Raw genomic sequence first — 17,442 nt, 5'->3', positions numbered from 1 at the left:
TGTGTTCGCGCTTCGCGTAAATGTGGATCTGCATCGGATACCCATGACATTACTAATTGATGTAAAGGATGTGCCCTCGCCTTCCTTCTGTACTGCCACTGTCTCAAGGAGTCGGGACCATCAGTCAAGCTGTTACCACAGCTTTTAGGCCCGGCTCCTCCTTTGTAAGAAAGGAAAATAAACTTGAACTTGAACTTGAAATAGTCCCAGCGGTTTCTCGAGTGCTTACCACTTCTTCAGGAAGGTGGTGTAGCCGAGGGCGTTCAGTCCGTAACCATAGTTGAGGCCGTACTGGCTGAGGCCGTACACGTAGGGGACTCGGACAGGGTGGGCGTTCACCCGGTGGCTGTAGCTAACACCCGTGGTGCGGTAGCCGTACGGGGTGGCCATGTTGTGCACGGTGGGAGTCACCGACACCGCGCCGTGGACAGCAGTGACGGCGGTGGCTACGGGGGCGGTGTGCACCGTCGAGACAGTGCGCACGGTGGGGTAGCCGGGCACAGCAACGCCGTACGTGGGAACGTACGCGGCGAGGGCGTTGCCCAGCAGAGCAAAGAGGCACAGTACCTGCATGGGAAAATATGGCGTGATCACCCTATCTTAAATAAAGTGAAAGGAGACTGAAGGGTCAGAACAGCAATGATTGAGAGATAACATGATGCCTCTGGGAGAAAAATTACGAAAAGGTAACGCGGACAGGGGCAGGCGGCGTCACTGTGAATGTGTTGGGAGATGAAATTCTTTCTTTTTTTTTGCTTAAATAACAAGAGAAGTCTAACTGGCCCTATCCGCTTGTATGCTCTGTTTTTAATGGCGAGATATGCGCAGGAATTAGGAAGTACCACTAAATTTTTGCGTGCACTGGGAACCATTTTCGGAGGAACAAATCAACCAATAGCTTCTCCCTGCACGCAGAGGTACGAAGTTCGTTTATATGCGTCTTGTGAAGAACACAGGAAATTACTTACAGCAATCATGGTTGACTTGATTTCTTGCAGCTCTGAAAGGCTTGAAGACACGATGATTCTGTAGGGAGGCTCCCCGCTGTTTTATAGTAGCCGTTAGGAGCGAAAAATGCCGCCAGTCTGGGCAGATCATTTTTTTTAGTGGCATCCAGTGGCCTGATGGCATGGGGCGGAGTTAAACTGCTTCGAATGGCTTATTTGCAATTTTGGGATTACAGTCAGCCTATGGTTTTGTGTTCTTTTATTCAATCATTGGCAGCCATCAACTTATATGTCAATGAACTGGAACGCCAGATTTAGCGCTGTTCGCTGTACTGATGTTCTTGTTCTTTAGCTCGCAGCGATCGCATACCGCGTATTCGAGCAAGGAGGACGACGTAAAAAAAAAAACACAATGCGTTCGCACGTACTTCGTTTAATATATAGAAACCGGTAACCAGTAAAGACGAGTTCGATGAGTCCTCTCTGGTGGGCAGCTTGTTTTTGTTTCTGCCATTATTATCAGGGAGTGTCACGCGTCGCATATACTTAAGCTTTCCTGTTAGCCGGTACCCCTCTACCGTCTAGTTATTCACAAGCGCTTCCAGCGTGCTCGCCTATCTCTAGGTCATCAGTCTCATCTCCAGGCGCTGTCAGTGTCTACAAACGTTCAGAGACGCGTGCGTTAACGAGCGCTCACTTGGCATTTAGGTGCGCGCATTTGTTTTCGCCGTACGGTCAGCTCTTGTTGTGTGATATCTTTTGTGGACGTGAATGTGAAGGCGTCCGAACGGGCGTGGATACTTATGCTTTGCATCGGAAGGTGTTCCGTAAGTGCGGATTTGTTCCTGAGGAAAGCGAGCGAGGCGGAATCCTTGGATTAATCACAGTGGAGGTCTTCAAGTTTCAGACTTCAAAGATAGACTTGGTAGATGGGATCCATAGATTTGCCTTTGATGGCGCAAGCCAAGCAGATGTTGCACGCCTGCTTTGAAACTGATATCACATGGCAAGTCTTCATGCTTAAATTTAAGTGCGTGGAATGCGAGCAGTTCTAATTGTCTACCGTTGAGAACAACGCAGCGATAACGCTGTGAGAGACTTTCAGCGTTTAGGACACTTCGACTAGCGTCAACGATGAAAATGATTATGGAAGAATTTTCATTACATATGAAAATTGCCTCGTTACAACTGCAGACTGCTTGTTTCCTGCTGTAGGGCACTAGTTTCAGGCGACATCTGAAGCGAGTTTCTGTGCGCCATATCGTGAAGGTTGGTGAGAATTTCAACCAGGACTACGCGGACGCGTCATATAATGCTGATTATCAATGTGGTAGACGAAGAGGACCTTGCGCCTGATAGCGATCTGTCTTACGGCGGACTTATTTTTATTGAAATGCACATCACACGCTGAAGCAGTAGTAGGTACACATGGTTGCTGGTACAACCCGCTGGAGAGAAAGAATCTTTATAAGGGCCCGTAAAACGTGGTCCTCCTGGCATTGTAGTCAGTCGAGACCTTAAGTACCATCTCAGGTTTGAAATGACCTCCTTGTGGTATGGTACATGATAGCCGTAGCTTCTAGAATAATAGGCGTATCCCATACATTGTTCACTAAAGCTTTAAAAGTTTTTTAGGTCACCCGTGTGCAAAATTGGCTGCTGGTAATGAACTAGCACCATAGCTTACTAAATAAAAAAGTGCGATAATGTAAACTGTGGTAAGGTATCTAGAACTACTGCGCCCTACTAAGCCTCCTAGGCGAGAAGTTGTATAAACGGCTTTTTAAAATTTAAACAAAAATTAGTTTTGTACTATTCTCTTCGGTTTCTTTAAACTGACGCGAGAAACGAAGTTCTTAAATCGGCAAACAACATTGGATTTGAAAACAAAGTCACATTTGCGTTTTTCTCCACGGTCTACGTAATTGATATAGACATGGGCACCAAGGGCATTTAATGAAGGCTCAGAGAATATAAGGGGGTCAGAAAAAAAGGTTTTTTCTATACACTGAGCTAGTAAGATAGATAGAGAAAGACGATAAAGGCCGCGTTTCGGCGAGTTGGTTTTCCATGCTGAACGTAAAATCGCAAGAAACAAGGACATAGAATAAGACAGTCTTATTCTGCCTTATTCTATGTCCTTGTTTCTTGAGCTTTTACGTTCAGCGAGAGAAAGACGAGCGGAAAGGCAGGGAGGTTAACTAGGCAGCCCCCGGTATGCAACCCTACACGTGGGAAGAGGAACGGAGGTAGAGATAGAAAGGGGAGTGAGCAAAGGTAGATGATCACTTTTCCACATGCCCGTTGGCCATAACTAGCAGGGTACACATGGCACACACTGATAGTTCACAACCTTGCACTCAGTCCTGAGTCCTTTAAGAACTTCAAAAGTGCCTTCAAAGCTATCCTCTGCGATAAAGGCTTAACTCCAAGAAACCAGAATCTTGGCTTCAGTAAGGGGCCGAGGATATAAACGGCGGAGTGTTGCAGCCAGGAGTGCAAGCTCACGCTGGAACCGAGGGCAGTTACAAAGAAGGTGTTCTATTGTCTCGTCGCAACCACATGACTAACACGCATTAGAGTCTGCCATTGCGATTAAGTGGGAGTAGACATTTGTAAACGCCACTCCCAGCCACAGGCGACAAAACAGCATAGCATCGCATCGGGAGACGCCGGACAGAGGATTGAGTTGAAGTAAGGGGTCTAGGCGGTGAAGACGGCATGTGGAGTTTCCAGGAGAAGACCATGACGGTAAAATGTCTGTTCGGCCAAGCATTGGCAGATGTCTTGCTGCGTCGGCTCCTTTCAACGGTATCTGGACAATGTTGGCACTGCCGTGAGACGATCAAGCTGCAGCGTCAGCTGCGTCGTTTCCGACAATGCCACAGTGTCCCGGTATCCACTGGAAGACGATGTCATGACCCTCTTCCTGCACCTGGTGTTGATGATGTCTTAATTCAGCTAAGAGTTAATCGTGATCGCCATGGCGTAAAGTGGAATTAATACATTGTAGGGCGGTTTTGAGCCGCAGAACAAAGCCCATTTTTGGGGCGTTTGTGCACCGATGTCCTGCACAGCCGCATGAAGAGCGGCCAATTCTGACCCGGTGGAGGCTGTCCGATGCAAAGTTTGCTGGTTAATACTGGTCTGTCTCGCAGGAATGACCACGGCGTAGGTTGAACTTGTACCTGAGACCGAACCATCTGTATACACATGAGTGCGGTCACTATATGCGGCGTGGAGTAGGTAGAGCGTCAACTGTTTAATGGCCGGTGCCGATAAGTTCAATTTTTTCGATATGCCCGGAATTGTAAGGCACACACATGGCTCCCGCAGACACCGTAGCGCAGAGAAAGGCCGTGCTGCCGGGGTGAACTGTGATGGGATGGACAACTGGCGGGCTGCTATAACCATTGAAAACGCTGCGTGTGGTCTTTGATCCGCCACTGACACAAGGTGATACTGGACAATCCTTGTTAGACGCCGTATGTGGATCCGCAGGGTGTCAAGGGTTATATACGTCGAGAGTGGGTGTCCTGGGCAATTGCAATGGTAGCGACTGTTGATGCGCTGCGAGGGAGACTCAGGCATATGCGAAGTGCCTGACCTTGTATAGTTTGCAGGGCACGCAAATTCGTCTTGCATGTGCTTGAAAGCACTGGTGCACTATACCGCAAAAATCCCATAAAGAGTGCTCTGTACAGTTGCAGCATTGATAGAATCGACGAGCCCCATGATTTTCCGCCAAGAAATCTGAGCAGGTGTGTGACAGAGATTGGCTTTCTCTTTACAAAGCTGCAATGCGAGCTCCATGATAAATTCTGGTCTATGATAATTCCTAAACAAAAATGAAAAGAACGATAGGAAATGGCATGGCCGTGAATAGTTAGTGGATAACGAGTCATACTTTTGCACGTAAATTCCACTATAGCGCACTTCTCGGCTGACACGCTCAGACCTTGCTCTCAGAGATAGGAGGAAGTTATGGTTGCTGCCCTTTGAAGTCTTGCTCGCTCCTGGAGACGCATCACAGAGGAGGCCCAGGTGCAGATGTCGTAGGCATACATAGAGATATGGACGGCATCAGGTAGGTACTCCGGGAGTCTTATAAGTGTTAGATTAAACAAAGTAGGACAGAACACTCCACTCTGAGGCACGCCCCGGTAGGTGTAATGCGCGGGTGTGGAGCCATCTTCACACATAACAAAAAATGTCCGTTTGGTCAGATAGCTTTGGATCCACCTATACATCCGTCCTCCAATTCCTACAGCCTCTAGCTCATCAAGGATGGCCTCATGCGTCACGTTATCGTATGCACCTTTGACATCAAGAAAAGTGCCGCGCACATGCGCTTCTGGTCTCTCTGTTGCTGTACTGTGCACACGAAATGAATGACGTTGTCTATAGAGGAGCGACCCCGTCGGAAACCCGCCTTGGCATTAGGGTACACGTTATTGTGCTCAAGGTACCACTCAAGGCGCTCCAGAAGCATTCTTTCCATGACTTTTCCCACACAACTGGCCAAAGCTATTGGCCTGTATGATGACCGGTCGAGCGGGGATTTTCCTGGTTTTAGTAATGGTATCATCCGACTGGATTTCCACTGGGAAGGAACAACTTCGTCTTGCCACGAGTGGTTGTAAAGGCTGAGTAGATCTCTACGCGCGTCGTGGCTAAGGTGGCACAGCGCAGCATATGTTATGCCGTCTGGAACTGGGCAGACGAACGCTTACTTTCTGCAAGGGCAGCATCAAGTTCCTCACGAGTAAAGATAACATTCATCGCTGAATCCCGTGATGCAGGTGGAACACGCTGGGAGCCCGAGGTAGTCACTGCACCCGCGATTGTCCTGCAGAAGTCAGTTGCAACTTCAATCTGGTGACGGTTTTCATGTAGGGCCAACGCGTAGAAAGGCTGTTTTTGCTGTGGAAGCGTTCGAAGCCCCCGCACTGGTCGCCAAATGAGGCACATAGGGTTTCGAGGATCCAGAGATTGACAGAAGGACTTCCAGTGTTGTTCCGCCAGAGTGTCCATTCGTCGCTTGATTTACCTCTGCAAACAACGCGCCTCTCTGAGGTACGTTACGAATTTTTCCGTCTGTAAAGTCTTTCTGCACGCCGACGAATAGCACGTAGGTGGTCTAATTCGATATCAAATTCCGTGCGCATTCTAGTTGACGTGACGTAGCCTCTAGCAGACTTCATTGCTGTTGCTATAATGTTCTCCAAACTGGAAGTTAGGGTTTCGTGGCATGCCTCTTCCATTTGTGTTGTAAATGCCGTCCAATCGATGTGCGCGTGTTTGGCTGGGCCGGACGCCCCAAGACCTGGAATATTGAGGTAGGTGGGTGTGTGGTCACTCCCGTGGGTCTCCACATCAGAAAATTACCGGCGCAGAGACCGCGAAACTAGCGTCAGGTCTAGGCAACTGCTGTATGAACTGCCTCGCAGGTGTGTCGGGCTGCCGTCATTCATTATGTAAAGTTCATTTTCTGAAGCAAATAAGGCCAGATTCCTCCCTCTGGCATAGAATACAGGACTTCCTCACAGTTGGTGGTGGGCGTTGAAATCTCCGCTAATAATCCAAGGAGCCCGGATTGCCTCCATAATTGTCTTCAACCTCTCGCAGTCCAATTGAGAGGAGGGGGAGACATACGCCGCAATCAGTGTGAACTCTATGAATCCTTTTTTGACTATGAAACACACGTACTGATTGTCATTGTGGGGTTGAACTGGGCAGCAAACGTACGTTATGTCGGTCCGGATGTAGACCAGAACTTTACTGCGCTCTTCGCATGTCGGGCAAAGAAGGGCTCGTACCCGGAAAGCCTGCTTGCTTGGGATTAGTTAAGTGGTTGTTGAAAACATATTGCCGAAAACTTGCGATTCCTGACTTCAGGCCTCTTGCGTTCCCCTGGATGTGAGCTAGTAAGTATACCAAATAAACCAGCTAGAAGCCTCCCCAAGGAGGAAAAGTGCACTACCTTTGCAGCTATCGACGCCTTTAGGGAAGTGGAGTAAGCTCTTATAATAGATAGTTAAATAAAAAGTAGAGAATATAATTCTGCTTGCGAACTTAGTAGGAAACATGCAGGTTTCCTGGATGTTATCTCAGGTTTGTAAAGCCTCTAGGAGTTACTTTTTTTGAGTAATGAAATAGTAGGCAAATATTCTTCCAAACTCGTTGGAACCCAGCAGATCAATGCTTAAAACGGCTAATAAAAGCTGGAGAACCCACAAGAATGAAGCCACATTTGTAATTTGCGCAGTGTAAATGCGCTGGCGATTCGCGAACCGAGCCTCGTTGTGGAGAAACACGGCAGTGCTATGAAAACGAAGGTGTTATAGAAACGTAATACTATTTCGTCGTGTACTGATGATGGACGAGGTTGTGCATTGTTAAAAAGATATACGTGAATAAAATCCTGTCATATTTTAATTACTTTATTGACATGGCGCTTCTCTCGAGTCGTCAGTGACTTGCCATCTAGTCGACTTTGAAGCGGGCGTCTCTTTGCAGGTGCCCTGAATCAGTAGGAAAATTCGTGGTGTAACAGTCAAGGTAGGATATCTGGATTCACATACCCTTGGCGGTTGAGAGCGAGTATCAATTCAATAACTACATGCTACAGAAGTCCATAAATTGAGACGTTTGCTTTGACATTGCTTTCTCTCTCGAAATACGGTTGACGGGGATAGATTTATATACTATGACCGCTGCCGCGGCTGCTCAATGTATGTTCGTGGCTAGCATTCACTTTGGAAATAAACACAATAAACACAAAAAAGAAACCTCATGCTTAGAACTTAACGCTGTGAACTGCACGGTCGCTACCACAATTGGGAGAACCCAGCACGCACGATAAACAGTTCCGTATAAACCCTACCATGCACATGAAATTGTTCCACGCTTGGGCTGGGTTGATTGTCAAATAACGTAGCTCATACGAACTTATCTCAATTGAGCGGTCGTCACTACTTAACGTGTATGAAAAAAGTATATCGCATTTGCCACCTGCTACCGTGGTTTCTCGCCAAAAAGTGCCCGACTTCGTGGTGAAGTATGCACCGACGCAATGATACTGACGCCCGCTGCAGTTTTTCCGCTTAACTTCACAGCGCACAGAACAAAAACGTAATAACTATGCGATGAACAACACCTTCGCTGTTCGTCGTCGGCTTGCGCCTCCGTCTCAGATAGTTGCAAGCGGCGTCACTGATCGGCAACGTAGTGGGCGCACACACTACCTGTTCATTTGCTTTCAGAACCTGTCGCTTCTATCTGCGCGATCTTAGCGACAGGGGCTGCCCATGGCTCGGTGCGCGGCTGTGTATGCGCAGGCCCTCACTGAAAAGTCATAAAGCAGCTCCTGGAGTTCGTTTGGTTTGATTTATAGTGGTATAACGTCCCAAAGCAACTCAGGCTATGAGAGATGCCGTAGTGAAGGGATCCGGAAATTTCGACCACCTGGGGTTCTTTAACGGGCACTGACATCGCACAGTACACGGGACTCTAGAATTTCGCCTCCATCGAAATTCCACCGCTGTGGCCGGGATCGAACCCGCGTCTTTCGGGCTGGCAGCCGAGCGCCATAACCACTTAGCCATCGCAGCGGCTAAGCAGCTCCCGGAGTGATTACATTTCTTATTTTACAGTGCCCCGCGGCTGCATTCAAACGCATATTGATAATATTGATAGCAAGATAACGTAATATAAAAAACCACTCTGAGTGTAATAGAATTACTGACAATTTTAATTGGCGCAAAAGAATTAAGAATGATTCAGTCTAGTTCCCTGGCATGAGTGCATAGAATAGTCAACGAAAAGAGGTATTTTCAATTTTTTGCATGAATTCGAAATATCACGGATATAAAAGACCTATCTCCTGCTTATGAATACGTTATGATGCAATAATGCCGTGTTCTGCCGTCATGTGTTGTTGGAGGCGTAACTGTTTGCCTTCAGGTAGTTTTTCATTTGTGTCCTTTGATGGGCGCTTCGCAGTGCACTCATTGTCCGCTGTTCAGAATCGTTATTAACTTGCGGTCATTTTCAGATGACATATTCTTCGGTTATATATATTACTGCGTATTGTTATAAGCACTAGGCGGAGTGTGAGGTTAACATAACGTCATCAAGACTTTAAAAACGGTAATTATCCGCGGCAACAGCTATGAGATCAAAGACCATCAGCTTTCACTGGATTTCAGAGCAACACAGTCCATGCCTTCACAAGTTTGGAGAGATTCATGTTTAGCGGAGGTTTGTTTTTTCGATTTTCACACGAGACACGCCAGAACGACCAACCAAGCTGTCGAGAAATATAATGCTCGCGCGACCCTGTAAAAAACTTAGACTAACTGTTGTCGACATTTCAGAAGATTTGCCTCTTTTATCAGGCTCTACATTAACTCCATGGGTTGTGCAATGCCATGTGCAATGTGCTGACCTTAACGACAGGACCGCAGCTCTAGCCATGCCCATCTGTGAAAAATAGCTGTATTTCCAGGATGATGTAGGTAAAGGAACACCCACTGTGGATACGTCACTAAGAGAAAAGAGTGATTTTAATTAGAAACATTAGAACATTAGAGCATTAGAACATCAATTGCTCCTGCCGTGCGCGAATGATGACATTAGCTTTACTGTCGCCCCATGCGCAATTTATACGGATCTAGTTATAAACGTCACACGTTAAACTGCGGTGGCCAGAATGTAATAGCACAGGGCTGAATCTTCATTCTTATAGTTTGTCTCCTTAACTAAATTCAAGACACCATGAGCGAAGAGGTTGCTCAGAAAATTTTTGAAAAGGTTATTCTTCCACAGGCAAGCAAGAATCTGGAATTTGGGCATGTCTTCAACAGAATTACGACCCGTAGCACTCGTCTCCGCTTGTAAAAAATTGGATGAAGACGGCGGACTTTATGAAGTGGCAAAGCCGGCTTACTGAAATTAGTTGAATTGAATATGCCTGAATAATCTGAGAAATTGCCGCATAAGTGGGCAAACATAGAGTAGATGTCCACTGATAGCTTCCTGGACTTCATTCTTAGGCGGAGTCAAGCAGAGATCGCCGGAAAATGCTTGCATGTGAAGTAATGACGCATAGGTTATTATGAAAGGCATTCTTGAAATTTTTGTCTCATTTTATAATTAAAAAACATATAAACGTCGATAAGTTCACGCAACGCAGAAAGTATACTTTGAATAAGTTTGCTTTGAGAACAAATTGTCGCTTAAAATTTCGGAAAAACTTGGTTGCTCTTTTTTTTCAGATTTTTCAAACCATTTTATTTCCTTTCAGTTGAAAGTGGAAGACGAGTCAAAAGGCATGGAGCCTGACAAGGCCTCGACTGCCATCTTTAGTTCGGAGCAGGCAAAACTTCAATACGTTCGCAGAGATTTCCCCTGATGAAACGGTGTACACATAGACAAAATATAAAGTACATATGAACAGAAAATGCTGGCTGTCGATTAACGCAATGTTAGAAAGTACATCAGAGGATCCGCGACAACACACTGGCGAGAAAAAGAAACCGCTGGATAACATGTTGACAGAAACATGGAAAAAAAAAACTTTTTCGCAAGAGTGGGGATTTGCATGGGCATATGAGTGCAGCTATATACATAAGACATCATCAGTGATCATTAGGAATGCCTTGTACTGTTGTTTGAAGGGCTTAAATGGTAGCGTAATATCAATGTAGGACTCATGATGGTTAAATAACTTTGTTGCTTGATAATCAACATCCTGTCTCCCATAATTTATTCTCACTTTTCTTGTTTTATGTGTATGGGTTCGAAAGCTATAGTGTGGCGATATATCTATAAATCTAGTGTGAAAAGTCTGACATTGTCGTCCCACTAACCTCGTGCGCTAATTTTATTGCGGTAAAAAGAACTAAAAAAGAACTCAAATCTTTTTGTTCACTACTGCTCTCGAGATCGGCTTGCATGATGTTCATGGGATAATACTAAATAGAGAAACTACTCATAAATTGATCAGCCAGAGGAAGAGCCGAATCGGCGGGCTCATTTATCGTGAACAGTTGTGCAGAGAGACGCCCCGAGCTGGTTAGAGTAAAGCATTATTTGTATAGCAAATACCGCCCTGCTTAATAGTGCGGCATTGCACAGTGCACGATGCGAAACAAATGGAACGTCATGAGTAAAACAGACAAAAAGTGGTCCATGAGTACGAACCAGTGTATTGTATTGTAATAATGCTTTCATTACGTTCATTGGTTTCTTGTATTTACCGTCCTTGAAAAAGCTGGCGAAACAATTAAGATAATTTTCTTAGTAGTGATAACAAGGCAATATCTCTTTATCAGACCCGGAACTGATCACTAAAAAGGCACAGAAATGAACGAAAATTGAACTTGGCCAAAAAACAGATGTCAAAAGACATAGAAATAATATAAACGGACAAATATAATGTATCGTTGCTTCTGAGAATTTATTTTTCAGCCCTGAGACCCAAAAACACTTTCCATGGCAAAAAAGTAAGGCTATCTCTGAATGTCGAGACTTGCTTCAATCCTTTTAAATGGCGAGGCTTGTCCTTCTGCCGCTTAGAGCCGTTTCTGTGAAAGAAAGGAAATGAACAAAATTAAGAAAAGCTTTAACAATTGTAATGTTTAGAAATACCTTTTGAACACACTACTTTGAACACAGAAATAGTATTTGAACACAGTTTACCAATTACTACACTCTAATCATTAATACGCCTATGTGGGAGTAAAAAGGCAGTAAGCTATTCTTAGCTCACACATATTTATAAAATGGGTGTGCGCTAGAGGACAGCGTACTGCCTTTCTACTCCTTTCATTATAGAGTGTTTGGAGAGCTGCTTGTGAAAGAGAAGCAATAACTGCGGACTGCGAAGTGGTGAGCACTAGTTAAACGCAATGTGGGTTCTAGCAATAAACATTTACTTAACGGGGAGCATCCGTATGAGAACCTAACTTGGATTAATGCGTGCAGCTCGTGCCAGTTACGTTTCTAGAGTGTGAACCTTGAATACATCCCATGGAATTGAGTGCGCACAAAGGCTCTCATATTTGAAGCTGATGACTACTTGGAGCTAGTTCGTCTAGAAAGTGTCGTACATGGTTCGTACAGAATCAGTGTGATTCTTTTAGCAGCAGCTTCTAGTAAATTATCACTACGGTGTCTCAATTACTTACCACTTCTTCAGGAAGGTGGTGTAGCCGAGGGCGTTCAGTCCGTAACCATAGTTGAGGCCATACGGGCTGAGGCCGTACACGTAGGGGACGCGCACAGGGTGGGCGTCCACCCGGTGGCTGTAGCTGACGCCCGTGGTGCGGTAGCCGAACGGGGTGGCCACGTTGTGCACGGTGGGCTTCACAGGCACCACGTGGTGGACAGCGGTGGCGACAGGGGTGGCATGCACCGTCGAGACAGTGTGCACGGTGGGGTAGCCGGCCACCGGAACGCCGTACGTGGGAACGTACACGGCGAGGGCGTTGCCCAGCAGAGCGAACAGGCACAGGACCTGTAGGCGCAAATGTGGTGTGATATTTTTAAGTGGAAGAGGAATGAAGGACCAGTAGAAAAATTAATGAAAAACAGCATGAAACTAGCGCTAGAAAAATTACTAAGCGGAGACACCAACCGAAATAGGGGAACATATTCACGAAACTGTTTTCCCTGTGATATGGGTGCAGTAGTCTGATTGGCCATACAAACTTAACTACACTGTTTAAAATCGAAGGATTTGAGTGGGAACTCGGAAGTATCTACAATATTTCATGAGCACTACGAGTGCACCTCTTGAGGAACAAAGAAATCGATAGCTGCTCCCGGCATTCAGACGTTCGAAATTCTGACAGATTCGTGTTGAGGAGAACGTAGTGAGACATTACTTACGGCAATCATGGTTGAGTTGATTTCTTGCTGCTCTGAAGGGCACGAAGAAATGATGATTTTGCAGGAGCGCTCAGCCCAGTTTTATACTCGGCGTCAGGAGCGCGAAATTCCTCCAGTATGCGTAGACCTGTATTTCTTCTTTTTTCTGTGCTTTTTTTTGAGCCAGAGTCAGTCTGACGATTGTGTTATTTTGCACATTGAGATTACTGTCCCTCTATACGGTTCTTTGCCCTTTTTTGCATCAGTTAATAGCATAAACATATCTTTTTTGAATAAGAGTGCCTGGTTTAGCGGTCGTCTCTACAGTTGTATGCTGTATCTTTCAATCTCCAACGTCGCAGTGAGAATTTCTAAACAGGGGTGTAGAAAAAAGAGCAAGGTGTATTCACAGGTGCTCGGCTTGATATATGGAAACCGGTAACGAGTAAAGACGAGCTAAGTACAGTATACTTAACCTTGAAGGCCACCTTTTATTTATTTCTGTATTCAGAGGCTGTGTCACACGCCCTGCTGCCTTGAACTTTTCTAGTGGTCGATATCTGCATTCCATCGTGCCTACTTTAAAACACTTGCAGAGTGCTCGCGTGTCTCTGTGCCATCATTCCTGTGTTCCGCTTGTATCGAAGTCGACATACTTTCAGGAACGTTGGCGTTAACGGCCGCTCTGGTGGGTACTTGAGCATGCTTTTGTTTAGCCCGTGTGCTTGCGCCTGAGCCATAATTTTTTGGGAATTTCAAGTCCGGTTTTCGAAACGGACGTGGATATTTTCGCTCTGCTCGATCAATGCACCGCAAGTGTCTATTTATCGCTGAAGAGAGTCTTGATTGTGACAACAACAGCAGTTCGTTTTTGATAAGTATAAACGTTTTCTTCTAAACGGGCACAGATTTCGGAAATAACTAGTTAAACAACTGATTTTTTACAGACGATAACCATCTGTTTAAGTCTAAGTGTCGAATGAGATGTATTCTTCCTTCATGACGAAAAATTCCTCTCCGTTTAAAGTGGCAAGTACGGATTTGAAGTGGTGAACTAGAATAGTGTTTATTACGTTCATTCGAGCCACGATGACGACTCTTGATGATGCCCTTACAACAGTGACTTTATACTGTATTCTTTGAAGGACTGATATGCTGCTATTAAATGAATAGAGATGAATGCAATGCTCAACTATTGCGGTCTACCTGCACCAGCTTGGACCATTTTCTGTTCTTCTGAAGGCAAGAGGATATAATCTCGGAAATGTAATCCATGTTTGTTTTTTTCTCTAGTTCGCTGCAGCTGTCGAATGCGCCAGTTGCCTCGCATCCAGAACTTCACCTTTTAACAATTAAGACTTCATAGAACTGCTGCATCTAGAACACAGAAATCTCGGGTTTATAACTCTTATGGGATCTAGATTTCGAAGTTGAAAACCAGGAAAGATCGTTGCCGATGACAAATTCTTTATAGCACCAAATAAAAGCATTATTTTATTAAACGCTGAGAGGAGCAGGAACAAGATATTACCGTGTGCGAAAGCCAATGTATTAGTTTTAATCTCTTGACAAAACGAATGCAAGTAGTTAAAAAAAATAATTTTTGTCTTGCAACTTGACTACCAGTACAAAAATTGGTCAACGCTATATATACACCGCTCCTTGCCCCACAAATCTGTTCACTCTCGCGCGGTGACTGCGCGCATATGCTTTGATTTCGGTTATAATCCTAGCGGGCGAAATCTGAATGTTATTCTGCCTTGGGCAGACTCAGCATCCGCGCAGTATTCTCGCCAGGAGGGGCACAAGCACAGGCGCTTTCACCATCTAGACACTAGAAATATATGATGTACTGTCGGGATAGGAAGCCTCTACCGCTGAAGAGGCATGCAATTTGTTTAGCGAAATAAACTGTGTTTGTGCACGGGCAAGGCTCAATGCCAAATCGAAGGGGAACTGAACAAAGTGAAGTCTTAGCCACTGTTGTAAGGGAATCATCAAGAGTCATCTTCGTGGCTGGAATGAACGTAATAGCCACTCTTCTAGTTCATCATCAAAACCGTACGTGTCACTTTAAACAGTCGCAGCTAAGGAGAGCCGCCCCGTAAGATTACTTCGTGTTGTGTGCATTCACGTGTTTTCATAGCAGAAGTGACCGTGTAGACGTTGGAAAACGTTACGTAATACTGTTCATTGAATATGAACCTTGCATATTTCAAACTTCGAACCGCATATTGTGGGCTTTACGGTATCAGTTTAAAGCGGGAGAAGAGACAACGAGCTTTTGTGCGCGAGGTCATTAGCGTTGATGAAACCTTCAAACAAAACTACGGCGGCAGTGCTTATGGTCAATTATCAGCCTTATCTGTCACCTATTTTCACGAGAGCGTGGTTCCTTGCCGTGACAACTTCTTTGCACTGTGGAACGAATACCGCGCGGAGGAGCACTTGCAACTTTTGAAGAGAATGACTACAAGCTTCTGAACAGAAAAAAATGCCTTACAGACAGTAAAAGTGATACTTATTGGTGTTTTTATTCTAAGAGTCCTCAACGCATCACCTAATTATTAAAACATCACTTTCAGTCCACAGTACACGACTACTCTGTTTATTGGCATAAAAATGCGCTCGCATGGTGAGTCATCCTCTAGATTAGTCATGAAAATTTGGATTTTTTTTATTTCACTAGAGTGCAAATTATACCGCACACTAGAGGCTCTCCTCCTGATCTATAGCACCGCTATTATCAGCAGAGAAAACTATATATTTTGCACGAATAAATGCGGTAGCTAGAACTATAAATATGTCCACTAAGCCTGCAGCATATATCAGTTGTTTCATTGTTCTCATAACCTTTGAAAACGTATATTTGGCAGAAATCGTTTGCAGCAATTGTTTAATCATTACGATGTATATCTGAGAGAACGTAATAGTGAGAAGTAAATTTTGTTCTCTTTCCTCATGTGTAGCGATCTAATTTGCTATTGCTTTTGAGCAAAGCGATGCAATCGGGCGTAGCTGCTTTCCTTTTAATTTAACCATACACTTCAAGCAAGGCGACAGCGTATGCAATTCACCAATTCGAGGTTCGTGCTACTGCCTCGGATTTACATAGAGCTCACCTGTGCCTCGAATTTTCTAAAACTGGAAATAGCATCGCCGTTGAAAACTAATGTACTAGTGTCGTGTCCTCCACCCTATGTCAAAGTAATAGACATGGACACCAAGGCGCATTGAGAAGAGACAAGACAGAAGAAGGAGTGTAGAAGAACTGACCTACGCTGCTGCAGTGCGACGTTTTTTACACTCACCGCATGACTTTTGCCATCTTAAACTGTTTTTTCTGTGGTTGCTGCCCCATGAATTAGAATTATTAACTAGTGTACTAACTGCACCCAGATGCTTGCAGTAAAAAATTACTGATGCATTAAATGCCTATCCGCAAATTTTTACTGTAATTCACAAGGGTAGAAACTTGGGTGATTCGGTAATGGTGTTCCATAGTATGTGAGGGTAGCGCAAAACGGGACCAGGGACAAAGAAAGACGCACACAACATAGGCGTTAACTTCCGACTGACAAAAACCTAGGGGACTGCTATGCTTCCTATTTTCGCGCACAAAGAGATGGTGAATTTTTTATTGAAAGGAAAGGTAGAGAGGTCGACCGGTGGTGATGTGATCCTGGCCTGCTGCTCCACAACGGAGAAGGGGGAAAGGGAAAGTAAAAGGAGAGTTATGTGTTCTATTGTGTTGGGTTTAATGGCACATAAGCAGCTAAGGCTATCATGCGCCAAGCTCAAAAGGGAGAGTTAGGGCGAATGGAGGGTGATGATGTCATAATACGTAAAATAGACGCACACAAGGGGAGTAGACACCACGGACGCTGGTGTCACCACTCGCTGTGTGCGTGTGTTTTACGTGCGCTGAAAATCTGAGTCAGTATTAGAAACCTCGCACTAGCCCAGCTTTCCCAGCGCTTGTGGTGTTTACTCTCCTTGTGGCCTTGTGTTTAATGTGCGCTTGAGAGATTAGTCACGGTGTTGAAAAGTACCAACTAGCCTAGTGTTCCAGGGTCCGTTATCTATACTTTTTTGTGTCCGTTTGTTTTATATGCGTCGGAAGGTATAATTATACTGACAAAAACCACTAACTAGCCCAGATTCTTGGATTTAGTGAAATCAGTACGGCAGTGAAAAAACACAGTATATGCAAGGCAGCAATGTGGGCTAGTTGGTTGTACATTTTGGTTTGAATAACGCGCTACACACTAACAAAACGACACCGGAACGAAGGACACAGGACAAGTGCGCACTAACAACTAAAATTTATTCTGGTACGAGGGTACATAAATACATTCCACGAACATGCTGAAACAATCAATTCATTGCCAACGGCTGTGTCGCACGCTCCTTCGTTTTTTGATTAGATGCACCTCCTCCCTTGATAACAACACCGAGGGTGTGCTTACGCACTCGTCTTCACCGGCCTCCCATATCTCAAAGGATTCTTTTATTTCTCTTTCTTTCCTTTCCTTTGCCCGAGCTAAAACTATAGTCCGATCAAAGTAAGGTGAACATTTGTGATTTGCGCAATGGGGGGCGAGGCTTCCAGGATTCGTTA

At 45.0% G+C, this 17,442-nt stretch overlaps 2 protein-coding genes across 2 annotated transcripts; both read right to left on the bottom strand.

The window, feature by feature from the left end:
- Positions 1-225: 225 nt before the first annotated feature.
- Positions 226-977, bottom strand: LOC144119777 (uncharacterized). The gene is made up of 2 exons (XM_077652317.1): positions 969-977; positions 226-567 (listed from the first exon to the last, which is right to left on the bottom strand). The coding sequence occupies exons 1-2, from the start codon at positions 975-977 to the stop codon at positions 226-228; spliced, it is 351 nt and encodes a 116-aa protein (XP_077508443.1).
- A 10,303-nt stretch (positions 978-11,280) lies between these two features.
- LOC144119776 (uncharacterized) lies at positions 11,281-13,525 on the bottom strand. Its single transcript, XM_077652316.1, has 3 exons — positions 13,478-13,525; positions 12,140-12,468; positions 11,281-11,299 (listed from the first exon to the last, which is right to left on the bottom strand). The coding sequence occupies exons 1-3, from the start codon at positions 13,523-13,525 to the stop codon at positions 11,281-11,283; spliced, it is 396 nt and encodes a 131-aa protein (XP_077508442.1).
- Between the last annotated feature and the right edge of the window lie 3,917 nt (positions 13,526-17,442).

This window comes from Amblyomma americanum, chromosome 2, assembly GCF_052857255.1.
Source record: "Amblyomma americanum isolate KBUSLIRL-KWMA chromosome 2, ASM5285725v1, whole genome shotgun sequence".
Classification (NCBI taxonomy): domain Eukaryota; kingdom Metazoa; phylum Arthropoda; class Arachnida; order Ixodida; family Ixodidae; genus Amblyomma; species Amblyomma americanum.
This window is presented reverse-complemented; position numbering and strand designations above follow the sequence as displayed.

What these genes read in the sequence shown, in the direction of transcription:
- LOC144119776 (XM_077652316.1), bottom strand. Translation starts at nt 13,525, where the DNA reads ATGCTCAAGTACCCACCAGAGCGGCCGTTAACGCCAACGTTCCTGAAA. An exon ending in TAACGCCAACGTTCCTGAAA is followed by an intron (nt 12,469 to 13,477) that starts GTATGTCGACTT and finishes TTGCGCCTACAG; the next exon opens with GTCCTGTGCCTGTTCGCTCT.